Raw genomic sequence first — 16756 nt, 5'->3', positions numbered from 1 at the left:
AGATCCTGGAGCTGAGGAGATCCTGGAGGAGATCCCAGAGCTGAGGCGATCCCAAAGCTGGGGAGATCCCGGAGCTGAGGAGATCCTGGAGGAGATCCCAGAGCTGAGGAGATCCTGGAGGAGATCCCAGAGCTGAGGAGATCCCAGAGCTGAGGAGATCCTGGAGGAGATCCCAGAGCTGAGGAGATCCCAGAGCTGAGGAGATCCTGGAGCTGAGGAGATCCCAAAGCTGAGGAGATCCTGGAGGAGATCCTGGAGGAGATCCTGGAGCTGAGGAGATCCTGGAGGAGATCCCAGAGCTGAGGAGATCCCAAAGCTGGGGAGATCCTGGAGCTGAGGAGATCCTGGAGGAGATCCCAGAGCTGAGGAGATCCCGGAGCTGAGGAGATCCTGGAGGAGATCCTGGAGAAGATCCTGGAGGAGATCCCAGAGCTGAGGAGATCCCAAAGCTGAGGAGATCCTGGAGAAGATCCTGGAGGAGATCCCAGAGCTGAGGAGATCCCAAAGCTGAGGAGATCCTGGAGAAGATCCTGGAGGAGATCCCAGAGCTGAGGAGATCCCAAAGCTGAGGAGATCCTGGAGGAGATCCAGGAGAAGATCCTGGAGGAGATCCCAGAGCTGAGGAGATCCTGGAGGAGATCCCGGAGCTGAGGAGATCCCGGAGCTGAGGAGATCCTGGAGGAGATCCTGGAGAAGATCCTGGAGGAGATCCCAGAGCTGAGGAGATCCCAAAGCTGAGGAGATCCTGGAGAAGATCCTGGAGGAGATCCCAGAGCTGAGGAGATCCCAGAGCTGAGGAGATCCTGGAGCTGAGGAGATCCCGGAGCTGAGGAGATCCTGGAGGAGATCCAGGAGAAGATCCTGGAGGAGATCCCAGAGCTGAGGAGATCCCGGAGCTGAGGAGATCCCGGACCGAGTGGATCCCGTGCCAGGATGGCAGAAGAGCAGATCCGGAAGCCTCTGGAGTTCCACATCTCCAACAACACCCAGGTCACCCTGAAGTACCACAGGTGAGGATGGAGGAACACCAGAGGAACCCTCGGGGTGTACGGGGACAGCGCTGGTGGGATCTTCATCCTGGGTTGGGATCATCTCCAGGGTTGGGATCATCTCCAGGGTTGGGATCATCTCCAGGATTGGGATCATCTCCAGGGGGTTGGGATCATCTCCAGGGTTGGGATCATCTCCAGGGGTTGGGATCATCTCCAGGGTTGGGATCATCTCCAGGGGTTGGGATCATCTCCAGGGGTTGGTATCATCTCCAGGGTTGGGATCATCTCCATGGGTTGGGATCATCTCCATGGGTTGGGATCATCTCCAGAGGTTTGGGATCATCTCCAGGGGTTGGGATCATCTCCAGGGTTGGGATCATCTCCATGGGTTGGGATCATCTCCAGGGGGTTGGGATCATCTCCATGGGTTGGGATCATCTCCATGGGTTGGGATCATCTCCAGGGGGTTGGGATCATCTCCATGGGTTGGGATCATCTCCAGGGGGTTGGGATCATCTCCATGGGTTGGGATCATCTCCAGAGGTTTGGGATCATCTCCAGGGTTGGGATCATCTCCAGGGTTGGGATCATCTCCATGGGTTGGGATCATCTCCAGGGGGTTGGGATCATCTCCATGGGTTGGGATCATCTCCAGGGGTTGGGATCATCTCCAGGGTTGGGATCATCTCCATGGGTTGGGATCATCTCCATGGGTTGCGATCATCTCCATGGGTTGGGATCATCTCCAGGGTTGGGATCATCTCCAGGGTTGGGATCATCTCCATGGGTTGGGATCATCTCCAGGGGGTTGGGATCATCTCCATGGGTTGGGATCATCTCCAGGGGTTGGGATCATCTCCAGGGGTTGGGATCATCTCCATGGGTTGGGATCATCTCCAGGGTTGGGATCATCTCCAGGAGTTTGGGATCATCTCCATGGGTTGGGATCATCTCCATGGGTTGGGACCATCTCCTGGCTTTGGGATCATCTCCAGGGTTGGGATCATCTCCAGAGGTTTGGGATCATCTCCATGGGTTGGGATCATCTCCATAGGTTGGCATCATCTCCAGATGTTGGGATCTTCATCCCGGGCCAGGATCTTCTCCAGATGTTGGAACCATCTCCAGATCTTCTCCCATCTCCCATCTCCCCCATCCCACCTGGGCCGATCCCACCCCACCTCCTCCCACCCCGCAGGACCGCGGAGGACCTGAGCTGCTCCCACCTCCTCCCGGAGCTCCTGGGCGGTTCCTCGGACTCCTACCACGTCTTCAGCACCTCCAACGCGCTGGGCCGGGGCTGGTTGGTCATCTACGAGGCCTCCTCCTTCACCTTGGCCGTCTTCTTCTTCCTCCGCTCCCACCCGGAGCTCCTGCCCACGACGCTGCACCTGGAGCTCTCCACGGCCAAGGTCCACCTGGGCCACTTCCGGGAGACCTTCGACCGCCTGACGCTGCAGCAGGAGCCGCCCGACCCCGCGGCCACCGCGGTGGCCCGCGCCCAATCCTCCGGCCGCGGCGACGCCTACGTCCGGCTGGGCGCCGGCGCCTACGGCGTCCTGGCCACCGCCGCGTCCCGCCGCGCCCGGCCGCTCCTCAGGGTGGAGGTGGAGGAGAGGCACTTCGTGTTTCCTCCTCTGGGAAGCGCTGGGCCACCGCCGGCACCTCCAGAATCCTGCGGGTACTGCCAGAAGGCCAGAAAGTCCTCTGGAACCTCAAGAGCTCCTCTGGAAGCTTCTAGGAACGTGTAGGAACCTCCAGGACCTCTCAAGAACCTCCAGAAGCCCAAAAGCTCCTCTGGAACCTCAAAAGCTCCTCTGGAAGCTTCTAGGAACGTGTAGGAACCTCCAGGACCTCTCAAGAACCTCCAGAAGCTCTCAAGAACCTCCAGAAGCACAAAAGCTCCTCTGGAACCTCAAAAGCTCCTCTGGAATCTTCTAGGAACGTGTAGGAACCTCCAGGACCTCTCAAGAACCTCCAGAAGCCCTCGAGAATCTCCAGAACCCCACGAGAACCTCCAGAACCCCAAAAGCACCTCTGGAACCTCAAAAGCTTCTCTGGAAGCTTCTAGGAACGTGTAGGAACCTCCAGGACCCCTCAAGAACCTCCAGAAGCTCTCAAGAACCTCCAGAAGCCCAAAAGCTCCTCTGGAACCTCAAAAACTCCTCTGGAAGCTTCTAGGAACGTGTAGGAACCTCCAGGACCCCTCAAGAACCTCCAGAAGCTCTCAAGAACCTCCAGAAGCCCAAAAGCTCCTCTGGAACCTCAAAAACTCCTCTGGAAGCTTCTAGGAACGTGTAGGAACCTCCAGGACCTCTCAAGAACCTGCAGAAGCTCTCAAGAACCTCCAGAAGCCCAAAAGCACCTCTGGAACCTCAAAAGCTCCTCTGGAAGCTTCTAGGAACGTGTAGGAACCTCCAGGAGCTCTCAAGAACCTGCAGAACCTCTCAAGAACCTCCAGAAGCCCAAAAGCTCCTCTGGAACCTCAAAAGCTCCTCTGGAAGCTTCTAGGAACGTGTAGGAACCTCCAGAAGCTCTCAAGAACCTCCAGAAGCCCAAAAGCACCTCTGGAACTTCAAAAGCTCCTCTGGAAGCTTCTAGGAACGTGTAGGAACCTCCAGGACCTCTCAAGAACCTCCAGAAGCCCAAAAGCTCCTCTGGAACCTCAAAAGCTCCTCTGGAAGCTTCTAGGAACGTGTAGGAACCTCCAGGAGCCCTCAAGAACCTCCAGAAGCCCAAAAGAACCTCTGGAACTTCAAAAGTTCCTCTGGAAGCTTCTAGGAACGTGTAGGAACCTCCAGGACCTCTCAAGAACCTCCAGAAGCCCAAAAGAACCTCTGGAACCTCAAAAGCTCCTCTGGAAGCTTCTAGGAACGTGTAGGAACCTCCAGGACCTCTCAAGAACCTGCAGAAGCTCTCAAGAACCTCCAGAAGCCCAAAAGCTCCTCTGGAACCTCAAAAGCTCCTCTGGAAGCTTCTAGGAACGTGTAGGAACCTCCAGGAGCCCTCAAGAACCTGCAGAAGCCCACAAGAACCTCCAGAAGCCCTCGAGAACCTCCAGAACCCCACGAGAACATCCAGAACCCCGAAAGCACCTCTGGAACCTCAAAAGCTCCTCTGGAACTTTCTAGGAACGTGTAGGAACTTCTAGAACCCTGTAGGAACATCTAGAATCTTGTAGGAACCTCGAGAAACCCACAGGAACCTCCAGAACCCCTCCAGAACCCCAAAGCTCCTCCAGAAGCCCCAAAGCTCCTCCAGAACTCCAAAAGCTCCTCCAGGAGACCCAAAGCTCCTCCAGAACCCCAAAAGCTCCTCCAGGAGACCCAAAGCTCCTCCAAAAACCTCAAAGCTCCTCCAGAACCCCAAAAGCTCCTTCAGGAGCCCCAAAAGCTCCTCCAGAACCCTCAAAGCTTCTCCAGAACCCCAAAAGCTCCTCCAGGAGACCCAAAAGCTCCTCCAGGACCCCCAAAGCTCCTCCAGAACCTTCAAAGCTCTTCCAGAAGCCCCAAAGCTCCTCCAGAACCCCCAAATCTCCTCCAGGACCCCCAAATCTCCTCCAGAACCCCAAAAGCTCCTCCAGAACCCCAAAAACTCCTCCAGGACCCCAAAAGCTCCTCCAGAACCCCAAAAACTCCTCCAGGACCCCCAAATCTCCTCCAGGACCCCCAAATCTCCTCCAGAACCCCCAAAGCTCCTTCAGAACCCCAAAAACTCCTCCAGGACCCCAAAAGTTCTTCCAGAACCTCCAGGAGAACCTCGTGGGCTCCAGGAGAACCTCGGGGGAGCCCCCAGGAACCTCCTGGACCCCCCCGGGCTCGGGAGGTCCCGGTCCCGCCCAGGTCGGGGCCCCGGCCCGAAATCTCCGTCCCCGCTTCCCATTGGCTCAATAAAAATACGGACATTTGGGAGGATTTGGGGGATTTTGGGGGAATTTGGGGGATTTTGGGGAATTTGGGGAGATTTTGGGGGGAATTTGGGGGAATTTGGAAAATTTGGGGGAATTTGAGAAGAACGTGGGGGGATTTGGGGGGATTTTGGGATATTTGGGGGAATTTGAGGAGAATTTGGGAAAATTTGGAGGAATTTTGAGGAGAATTTGGGGGAATTTGGGGAGGATTTGAGGGAATTTGGGGGAATTTGGGGAGGATTTGAGGGAATTTGGGGAGAATTTGTGGGAATTCTGGGGAAATTTGGGCAGAATTTGGGGGAAATTGAGGAGAATTTGGAGGAATTTGGGGAGAATTTGTGGAGAATTTGGAGGAATTTGGGGGGATTTGGGGAGGATTTGGGGGAATTTGGGGGGAATTTGAGGAGAATTTGGGAATTTGGGAGGATTTGGGGGAAGAAAAGATTGGAGAGGGGCTGGGATTTCCCTCCCTTTTCCCCTCCCATTTCCCGCCATTTTCCCCCTCCCATTTCCCGCCATTTTCCCCCTCCCATTTCCCGCCATTTCTCCCCTCAATTGCGTGGTGAGGGTCCCATCCCCGGGGTTTTGGGGGTCTCAGGACCCCCCAAATTTTTTATGGCCCCCAAAATCCTACAAATGATAAGTGAGGGTCACATACCTGAGTTTGGGGGTCTCAGGACCCCCCAAAATTTTTATGGCCCCCCAAAATCCTATAAATGGTGGGTGAGGGTCCCATACCTGAGTTTGGGGGTCTCAGGATCCCCCAAAATCCTACAAATGATAAGTGAGGGTCCCATACCTGAGTTTGGGGGTCTCAGGACCCCCCAAAATTTTTATTGCCCCCCAAAATCCTATAAATGGTAGGTGAAGGTCCCACAACTGAATTTGGGAATCTCAGGACTCCCCAAAATCCCCCAAAAATTCCCATTGACACACAGCGCCCCCCGGCGGCCAGGAGGATTTATTACCCCCCCCAAACCCCATCAATTCGGGTGGGGGGTCCCATCCCCGGGGGTTTAGGGGTCTCAGGACCCCCCAAAATTTTTATGCCCCCCCAAAATCTTATAAATGGTAATTGAGAGTCCTCTCAGGACCCCCCAAAATTTTTATGACCCCCCAAAATCCTATAAATGGTGGGTGAGGGTCCCATACCTGAGTTTGGGGGTCTCAGGACCCCCCAAAATTTTTATTGCCCCCCAAAATCCTATAAATGGTGGGTGAAGGTCCCATACCTGAGTTTGGGGGTCTCAGGACCCCCCAAAATTTTTATTGCCCCCCAAAATCCTGTAAATGGTAGGTGAGGGTCCCATACCTGAGTTTGGGGGTCTCAGGACCTCCCCCCAAAATTCCCAATGACACACAGCGCCCCCCGGCGGCCAGGAGGATTTATTACCCCCCCCAAACCCCATCAATTCGGGTGGGGGGTCCCATCCCCGGGTTTTGGGGCTCTCAGGACCCCCCGAAACCCCCCGGAGCCCCGCAGAAGGAGGGGCCCAGCCCCAGCACGGCGCAGTCGGCGGCGGCCATGGGGCAGCGGCCGCAGCGACAGCCCAGGGCCACCGGGACGGTGACGGCGGGGTCGGTGCCGGGGGGGCAGCCCCCCAAAATCCAGCGCTCGTAGCGCACCCCCGAATAGGTGCAGGCGGCCTGGCGGGGGGGGCCCAGGGGGCTGCGGTAAACCGGCTCCTGAAGGGGGGGGACACGTCCTGATAATGCCCTAAAGACCCCCAAAATAATCCCCAAAGGACCCCCGAATAATCCCCAAAGGACCCCCGAATAATGCCCTAAAGACCCCCAAAATAATCCCCTAAAAACCCCAAAATAATCCCCTAAAACACACCCAAATAATCCCCAAAGGACCCCCGAATAATCCCCTAAAGACCCCCAAAATAATCCCCAAAGGACCCCCGAGTAATCCCCTAAAGACCCCCGAATAATCCCCTAAAGACCCCCAAAATAATCCCCTAAAGACCCCCGAATAATCCCCAAAGGACCCCCGAATAATCCCCTAAAGACCCCCGAATAATCCTCAAAGTACCCCGTAATAATCCCCTAAAACACACCCAAATAATCCCCTAAAGACCCCCGAATAATCCCCTAAAGACCCCCAAAATAATTCCCTAAAGACCCCCGAATAATCCCCTAAAACACACCCAAATAATTCCTAATACACACCCCGATAATCCCCTAAAGGCCCCCAAAATAATCCCTTAAAGACCCCCGAATAATGCCCTAAAGACCTCCAAAATAATTCCCTAAAGACCCCCGAATAATCCCCTAAAACACACCCAAATAATCCCCAAAGGACCCCCGAATAATCCCCAAAGGACCCCCAAAAAAATCCCCTAAAGACCCCCACTAGTCCCCTAATACACACACCGATAATGCCCCAAATGTCCCCAAAATCCTCCCCAAATCCCCCAAGGCCCCTAAAACCCCTCCAAACCCCCCCAATTTCCCTTAAATCCCCAACCCCCCCCAAAAAAAACCCCAAATCCCCCCAAACCCCTTTCCCGAACCCCCAAACCCCCCCCAATTCCTCACGAATCCCCTCCAAACCCTCCGAAATCCCCCAAATCCCCCCAAAATCCCCCCAGAACCCCTTAAAAAACCCCCCAAATCCTCCCCCAAATCCCCCCAAAATTCCCCCAAACTCCCCAAATCCCCCCCAAACCCCATAAAAACCCCTAATTTCCCCCCCAACCCTCCCCAAACCCTCCCAACATCCCCCCAAATCCCCCCCAAAAAACCCAAAAAAACCCCCAAACCCCCCCCAAACCCCCCCAAATCCCCTGAAAACCCCCCAATTTCCCCCCTAAAAACCCCCTAAAACCCCCCCAAATCCTCCCCAAATTCCCCTAATTTCCTCCCCAAATCCCCCCCCAAACCCCCTAAAAACCCCCCAAATCCCCCAAATCCACCCCCAAATCCCCCCCAAAATTCCCCCAAATTCCCCCCAAACCCCTCCAAAGCCCCCCAAATTCCTCCCAGACCCCCCCAGACCCCCCAAACCCTTCCCAAAATCCCCCCAAATCCCCCCACACCCCCTAAAAACCCCCTAAAAACCCCCAAATCCTCCCCCCAAATCCCCCCAAACCCCCTAAAAACCCCTCCAAATCCCCCCAAATCGCCCCAATTTCCCCCACAAAATCCCCCCCAAACCCCCCAAATCCCCCCAAACCCCCCCAAATCCCCCCAGACCCCTCCAAACCCCTCCAAACCCCCCCAAATCCCCCCCAAACCCCCTAAAACCCCCCCAAATCCTCCCCCAAATTCCCTCAAATCCCCCTCACACTCCCTAAAAACCCCCCAATTTCCCCACAAAATCCCCCCCAAACCCCTCCAAATCCCCCCAAATCCCCCCCAGACCCCTCCAAATCCTCCCCCAAATCCCCCCGAACCCCCTAAAAACCCCTCCAAATCCTCCCCCAAATTCCCCCCAAACCCCCCCAAACCCCCTCCAAACCCCCCCCAAATCCCCCCAAATCCCCTCCAAACCCCCCCAAACCCCCCAGACCCCCCCAAACCCCCCCAAACCCCCTAAAAACCCCTCCAAATCCCCCCAATCCCCCCAAACCCCCCCAGACCCCCCCAAACCCCCCCAAATCCCCCCAGACCCCTCCAAATCCTCCCCCAAATCCCCCAGACCCCCCCAAACCCCCCCAAATCCCCCCAGACCCCCCAAATCCCCCACAAATTCCCCAAACCCCCCAAACCCCTCCAAATCCCCCCAAATCCCCCAAACCCCCAAACCCAAACTCCAAATCCCCCCAAACACCCCCAAATCCCCCCACCCCCCAAACCCCCTAAAAAACCCCCAAATTCCCCCAAATCCCCCCAAATCCCCCCCAAATCCCCCCCAGCCCCCCTAAAAACCCCCCAATTTCCCCCACAAAATCCCCCAAATCCCCCCAAATTCCCCCCAAACCCCTCCAACCCCCCCAAACCCCCCCAAATTCCCCCCAAACCCCCTCCAACCCCCCCCAAACCCCCCCAAATCCCCCTCCAAACCCCTCCAAACCCCTCCAAATCCCCCCAAATTCCCCCAAACCCCCCCAAATCCCCCCAATCCCCCCCAAACCCCCCAAATCCCCCCAAACCCCCTAAAAACCCCCAAATCCTCCCCCAAATTCCCTCAAACCCCCCCCAAACCCCCCCAAATCCCCCCAAACCCCCTAAAACCCCCTCCAAATCCTCCCCCAAATTCCCCCCAAACCCCCCCCAAACCCCGTCCAAACCCCCCCCAAATCCCCCCCAAATCCCCTCCAAACCCCCCCAAACCCCCCCAAACCCCCCCAAACCCCTCCAAACCCCCCCCAAATCCCCTCCAAATAACCTCCAAATCCCCCCAAACCCCCCCAAATCCCCCCAAACCCCCCCCAAACCCCCTCCAAACCCCTCCAAATCCCCCAAATCCCCTCCAAACCCCCCCAGACCCCCCCAAACCCCCCCCAAACCCCTCCAAACCCCCCCCAAATCCCCTCCAAATAACCTCCAAATGCCCCCAAAATCCCCTCCAAATCCCCCCAACCCCCTCCAAACCCCCCCAAACCCCCCAAACCCCCCCAAATCCCCCCAAATCCCCTCCAAGCCCCCCCAAACCCCCCCAAACCCCCCCCAGACCCCTCCAAACCCCCCCAAATCCCCCCAAAATCCCCTCCAACCCCCCCCAAACCCCCCCAATCCCCCCCAAAATCCCCCCAAAACCCCCCAAATCCCCCCAAATCCCCCCAAATCCCCCCAAATCCCCCCCAAATCCCCCCCAAACCCCCCCAAATCCCCCCCAAAGCCCCCCAAACCCCCCGGCCGTACCCGCGTGCGGCAGAAGCCCCCGCAGGCGGTGGCGGTGACCGCCCGGCACTGCGGACACTCGTCCTTCTCCAGCGCCACCGTCACGTTCACGGGGCCGGCACGGGGGGCGCCCGGGACCCCCCCCCAAAACCGCCGAGACCCCCCCCAGCACCGAGACCCCCCCCCGGCCACCGCGGGGTCCCCGCGGCTCCCCGAAGCCGCCGGGGTCGCCACCAGCGCCGCCAGGAGCAGGAGCTGCGAGGGGACGGGGAGGGGGCGGTGAGGAATTTGGGGAGGGGGCGTCCTGGGGGAGCCCCACCCCGGGAATGGGGGCGGCCGAAGCGACCCCCGCCCCCAAACTGGGGGGTCCCCGCCCGTAATTTGGGGTTTAATGGTTCCTTTGTTACATAATTGGGGGTCCCACCCGTAATTTGGGGGTTCGCCCGTAATTTGGGGGTTAATGGTTCCTTCGTTCCATAATTGGGGTCCCCGCCCGTAATTTGGGGGTCTCGCCCCGAAATTTGGGGGTCCCCGCCCGTAATTTGGGGGTTAATGGTTCCTTCGTTACATAACTGGGGGTCCCACACTGTAATTTGGGGGTCCCGCCTGTAATTTGGGGGTCCCACCCCGTAATTTGGGGGTTAATGGTTCCTTCGTTCCATAATTGGGGGGCCCACCCGTAATTTGGGGTCCCCGCCTGTAATTTGGGGGTCCCACCCCGTAATTTGGGGGTTAATGGTTCCTTCGTTACATAATTGGGGGTCCCAGCCCGTAATTTGGGGGTCTCGCCCCGAAATTGGGGGTCCCCGCCCGTAATTTGGGGGTCCCCGCCCGTAATTTGGGGGTCCCCGCCCGTAATTTGGGGGTTCGCCTGTAATTAGGGGGTTAATGGTTCCTTCGTTCCATAACTGGGGGTCCCGCCCCGAAATTTGAGGGTCCCCGCCCGTAATTTTGGGGTCTCGCCCCGAAATTTGGGGGTCCCACCCCATAATTGGGGGTCCCCATGTCCCCCCACCCCATAATTTGGGGTCCCGCCCCATAATTTGGGGGTCTCCGCCCGTAACCGCCCGTAATTTGGGGTTTAATGACTCCCCCACCCATTAATTTGGGGGTCCCACCCCATAATTGGGGGTCCCCTCCTCCTTAATTAGGGAATATTTGGGTCTCCCCCCATTAATTTGGGTCTCCCCCCCCTAAATTAATTTGGGATCCCCTCCCCCTTAATTAGGGAATATTTGGGGTCTCCCCCCAATAATTTGGGGTCTCCCCCGCTAAATTAATTTGGGGTCCCCCTCACCTGCACCCCCCCCATGGCGCTGCGGTTCCGGCTCCTCTTTTGTTTTTTTGGGGGGGGGTCCCCCTTTATCCCCCCCCCCAAGGCCGTGCGGGGGTGGGGGGAGGGGCCCCGACCTCCCCTCCCCCCCCCCAAATTTGTCCTTGCTCCCCCCCTTTTTATTTTTTAATTTTTATTTAATTTTTTTAATTTTTTTTTGCGGGGGTGGGGGAGGGGAAATTTTGGGGTGTCCCCCCCCAAAAAAATCGGGGCTATCCCAGAATCCCCCTCGGCAGCGCGTGACCCCCCCTCCCCCCCCTCCCTCCCCCCCGGGCTATTTTTAGCTCGGGGCTTCCAATTTCCGCCCCTCCCCCACCCCCCCCAAAAAAACCCAACAAAAAACCCCAAAAAATCCTAAATTTTGGGTCCCCCCCCAAATTTCAGCTCCTCCCACCCCCAAAATATTTTGGGGTGATCCCCTAAAAATTTGACCCCCCCCGCCCCCCCCAAAAAAAGGGGAAAATGTCACAAAAATGGGTGGAAATATTTAATTTTTATGATTTTTTTTTTGGGGGGGTGTGGTGCTCCTAAATCAAATATTGGGGTGCCCCCCCCCCCCCCCGTAAATGTGATCCCCCCCCAAAAATGTGACCCCCCAAAATTTGGGGACAACCCAAATTTGGGGACACCCCCAAATGGGAGAAAAAAAACCTAAAATTGGGTCAAAATATTGAAATTTTGGGGGTTTTCGCCCCAATTTACCCCCCCGACGCCAAAATTTTGGGTTTGACCCAAAATTTGGGGTGACCCCCCCCCCTAAATTTGCCCCCTCCCCAAAATCTGACCCCCCCAAAATTGGGGCCACCCCTAAATGGGAGAAAACTCCAAAAATGGGCCAAAATCTTGAATTTTTGGGGGTTTTCTCCCCAATTTCCACCCCCCGTCCCCAAATTTGGGGTGACTCCCCCAAAATTTGACCCCCCCCCCAAATCTGACCCCCCAAAATTGGGGACACCCCGAAATGTGAAGAAAAACCCCAAAATTGGGTCAAAATCCGGAATTTTGGGTTTTTTTTCCCCAATTTCCCCTCCCCCCCCCGGGTCTATTTTGGGTGCCCGCGGTGGGGGAGGGGCACAGCTGCTGTGGTCACTCCGTGGTCACTCAGTGGTCACTCCGTGGTCACTCCGTGGTCACTCGGCGGTCACTCCGCGGTCACTCGGTGCTGGACACTCGGTGCTGGTCACTCCGTGGTCACTCCGTGGTCACTCCGTGGTCACTCAGTGGTCACTCCGTGCTGGGCACTCGGTGCCGGGCACTCCGTGGTCACTCAGAGCCGGTCACTCCGTGGTCAGTCGGTGCTGGTCACTCAGCGGTCACTCCGTGGTCACTCATCGGTCACCCACGGTCACTCAGCGGTCACCCAGCGGTCACTCTGTGGTCACTCAGCGCCAGTAACTCAGCGGTCACTCCGAGGTCAGTCCGTGGTCATTCAGCGCCGGTCACTCTGTGGTCACTCAGCGGTCACTCAGCGGTCACTCAGCGGTCACTCCGAGGTCAGTCCGTGGTCATTCAGCGCCGGTCACTCTGTGGTCACTCAGCGGTCACTCAGCGGTCACTCAGCGGTCACTCCGAGGTCAGTCCGTGGTCATTCAGCGCCGGTCACTCTGTGGTCACTCAGCGGTCACTCAGCGGTCACTCTATGGTCACTTGGTGCTGGTCACTCTGATGTCACTCTGAGGTCACCCAGTGGTCACTCTGTGGTCACTTAGCGGTCACTCCGTGGTCACTCCGTGGTCACTCAGCGGTCATTCAGCGGTCACTCAGTGGTCACTCCGTGGTCACTCATCAGTCATCCACGGTCACTCAGCGGTCACACAGCACCGGTAATTCAGCGGTCACTCCGTGGTCACTCAGCGGTCACTCCGTGGTCACTCAGCGGTCACTCAGCGGTCATTCAGCGCCGGTCACTCAGCTCTGGTCACTCCGTGGTCACTCAGCGGTCACTCAGCTCTGGTCACTCTGAGGTCAGTGCAGTCACTCAGCGGTCACTCAGCGGTCACTCAGCGGTCACTCCGTGGTCATTTAGCACCGGTCACTCAGCGGTCATTCAGCAGTCACTCAGCGGTCACTCAGCGGTCACTCTGTGGTCACTCCGTGGTCACTCCGAGGTCAGTCTGTGGTCATTCAGCACCGGTCACTCCGTGGTCACTCAGCGGTCACTCAGCGGTCACCCAGCGGTCACTCAGCGGTCACTCAGTGCCGGTAACTCAGCGGTCACTCTGTGGTCACCCAGCGGTCACCCAGCGGTCACTCCGTGGTCACTCAGCGCCAGTAACTCAGCAGTCACTCTGTGGTCACTCAGCGGTCACCCAGTGGTCACTCCGAGGTCAGTCCGTGGTCATTCAGCGCCAGTCACTCTGTGGTCACTCAGCGGTCACTCAGCGGTCACTCTATGGTCACTTGGTGCTGGTCACTCTGATGTCACTCTGAGGTCACCCAGTGGTCACTCTGTGGTCACTTAGCGGTCACTCCGTGGTCACTCCGTGGTCACTCAGCGGTCATTCAGCGGTCACTCCGTGGTCACTCCGTGGTCACTCGTCAGTCATCCACCGTCACTCAGCGGTCACTCAGCACCGGTAATTCAGCGGTCACTCCGTGGTCACTCAGCGGTCACTCAGCGGTCATTCAGCGCCGGTCACTCAGCTCTGGTCACTCCGTGGTCACTCAGCGGTCACTCAGCTCTGGTCACTCTGAGGTCAGTGCAGTCACTCAGCGGTCACTCAGCGGTCACTCAGCGGTCACTCAGCGGTCACTCTGTGGTCATTCAGCGCCGGTAACTCAGCGGTCACTCCGTGGTCACTCATCGGTCACCCACGGTCACTCAGCGGTCACCCAGTGGTCACTCCGTGGTCACTCAGCGGTCATTCAGCGCCAGTAACTCAGCGGTCACTCCGTGGTCACTCCGTGGTCACTCAGCGGTCACTCAGCGGTCAGTCCATGGTCACTCAGAGCCGGTAACTCAGCGGTCACTCTGTGGTCACTCATCGGTCACTCAGCGGTCAGTCCATGGTCACTCAGTGCCGGTAACTCAGCGGTCACTCCGTGGTCACTCAGCGGTCACTCCGAGGTCAGTCCGTGGTCATTCAGCGCCGGTCACTCTGTGGTCACTCAGCGGTCACTCTATGGTCACTTGGTGCTGGTCACTCTGATGTCACTCTGAGGTCACCCAGTGGTCACTCTGTGGTCACTTAGCGGTCACTCCATGGTCATTCAGCGGTCACTCAGCTCTGGTCACTCTGAGGTCAGTGCAGTCACAGCACCGGTCACTCATCGGTCACTCATTGGTCACTTGGGACACTCAGCGGTCAGTGGTCACTCCGTGGTCACTCAGCGGTCACTGTGTGATAACTCAGCGGTCACTTGGTCACTCAGTGGTCACTCAAGGTCACTCATTGGTCACTCGGGACACTCAGCGGTCAGCGGTCACTCTGTGGTCACTCAGCGGTCACTCTGACGTCGCTCTGAGGTCACTCAGCACCGGTCACTCAGTGGTCACTCCGTGGTCACTCAGGGTCACTCATTGATCACTCATTGATCACTCATTGGTCACTCAGCGGTCAGTCGGTCAGTGGTCACTCCGTGGTCACTCAGTGGTCACTCCTCAGTGGTCACTCATTGATCACTCATTGGTCACTTAGGGTCACTCATTGATCACTCAGGGGTCACTCAGCTGTCAGTTGGTCAGTGGTCACTCAGGGTCACTCATTGATCACTCAGGGGTCACTCAGTGGTCAGTTGGTCAGTGGTCACTCCATGGTCACTCAGTGGTCACTCCTCAGTGGTCACTCATTGATCACTCATTGGTCACTTAGGGTCACTCATTGATCACTCAGGGGTCACTCAGCGGTCAGTTGGTCAGTGGTCACTCAGGGTCACTCAGGGTCACTCATTGATCACTCATTGATCACTCAGCGGTCAGTTGGTCAGTGGTCACTCATTGATCACTCAGTGGTCACTCAGGGTCACTCAGGGTCACTCAGGGGTCACTCAGCGGTCAGTCGGTCAGTGGTCACTCCGTGGTCACTCAGGGGTCACTCAGGGTCACTCAGGGGTCACTCAGCGGTCAGTCGGTCAGTGGTCACTCCGTGGTCACTCAGGGGTCACTCAGGGTCACTCAGGGGTCACTCAGCGGTCAGTCGGTCAGTGGTCACTCCGTGGTCACTCAGTGGTCACTCAGGGTCACTCAGGGTCACTCCTTGATCACTCAGGGGTCACTCAGGGTCACTCATTGATCACTCAGGGGTCACTCAGTGGTCAGTTGGTCAGTGGTCACTCCGTGGTCACTCAGGGGTCACTCAGGGTCACTCATTGGTCACTCATTGGTCACTCATTGATCACTCAGGGGTCACTCATTGGTCACTCAGCGGTCACTCAGCAGTCAGTCGGTCAGTGGTCACTCAGTGGTCACTCAGGGTCACTCAGGGTCACTCATTGATCACTCAGTGGTCACTCATTGATCACTCAGGGGTCACTCAGGGTCACTCATTGATCACTCAGCGGTCAGTCGGTCAGTGGTCACTCCGTGGTCACTCATTGATCACTCATTGATCACTCATTGGTCACTCAGCGGTCAGTTGGTCACTGGTCACTCAGTGGTCACTCCGTGGTCACTCATGGCTCCGGCCGTGCTGCTGCTGCTGCTGCTCCTCCGGGCGGGGGCGGCCTGGGGGGAGCCCCCGGAGCTTCCTCACCTTCATCATCCTCACCCTCATCATCCTCACCCTCATCATCCTCACCCTCATCATCCTCACCCTCATCATCCTCACCCTCATCATCCTCATCCTCCTCACCCTGACCGTCCTCATCCTCAGAGGGAGGAAGGCTCCTTTGGTGGCCCCCATCTTCCTCACCCTCATCATCCTCACCCTCATCGGGAGGAAGGCTCCCCCGGCGACCTTCACCATCCTCAGCACCATCCTCATCCTCAGCAGAGCGAGGAAGGCTCCCCTGGTGGCCCCCATCTTCATCATCCTCATCATCCTCACCCTGACCATCCTCATCCTCAGCAGAGCGAGGAAGGCTCCCCCGGCGACCTTCATCATCCTCAGCACCATCATCATCTTCATCAGAGGGATGAAGGCTCCCCTGGTCACCTCCATCATCTTCATCACCAGAGGGATGAAGGCTCCCCCAGTGACCTTCATCATCATCATCATCATCACCACCAGAGCGACGAAGGCTCCCCCGGTCACCACCACCATCATCATCGTCACCACGGCGACGGGGAGGATGACGATGATGAAGGTCAAGCCCGGGTGGATGAAGGCCGCCGTCGCCATGACGATGATGAAGGTCAAGCCCGGGTGGATGAAGGCCGCCGTCGCCATGACGATGATGAAGGTCAAGCCCGGGTGGATGAAGGCCACCGTCGCCATGACAACGATGATGAAGGTCAACCAAGAGTGGATGAAGGCCGCCATCACCATGACGACGATGATGAAGGTCAACCAAGAGTGGATGAAGGCCGCCGTCACCATGACGATGATGAAGGTCAACCAAGAGTGGATGAAGGCCACCGTCACCATGACGATGATGAAGGTCAACCGCAGGTGGATGAAGGCCACCATCACCATGACAACGATGATGAAGGTCAACCGCAGGTGGATGAAGGCCACCATCACCATGACAACGATGATGAAGGTCAACCAAGAGTGGATGAAGGCCACCGTCACCATGACGATGATGATGAAGGTCAACCAAGAGTGGATGAAGGCCACCGTCACCATGACG

General features: G+C 57.3%; 1 protein-coding gene across 1 annotated transcript; it reads left to right on the top strand.

Moving 5' to 3' along the window:
- The first annotated feature begins 727 nt into the window (after positions 1–727).
- Positions 728–4345, top strand: LOC110483776 (uncharacterized). The gene is made up of 2 exons (XM_021553916.3): positions 728–1010; positions 2191–4345. Exons 1-2 carry the CDS (start codon positions 934–936, stop codon positions 2741–2743), a joined length of 630 nt encoding a protein of 209 aa, XP_021409591.2. The 5' UTR covers positions 728–933; the 3' UTR covers positions 2744–4345.
- The last annotated feature ends 12411 nt before the right edge of the window (positions 4346–16756 follow it).

This window comes from Lonchura striata, chromosome 38 (assembly GCF_046129695.1).
Source record: "Lonchura striata isolate bLonStr1 chromosome 38, bLonStr1.mat, whole genome shotgun sequence".
Taxonomy (NCBI): Eukaryota; Metazoa; Chordata; class Aves; order Passeriformes; family Estrildidae; genus Lonchura; species Lonchura striata.
This window is presented reverse-complemented; position numbering and strand designations above follow the sequence as displayed.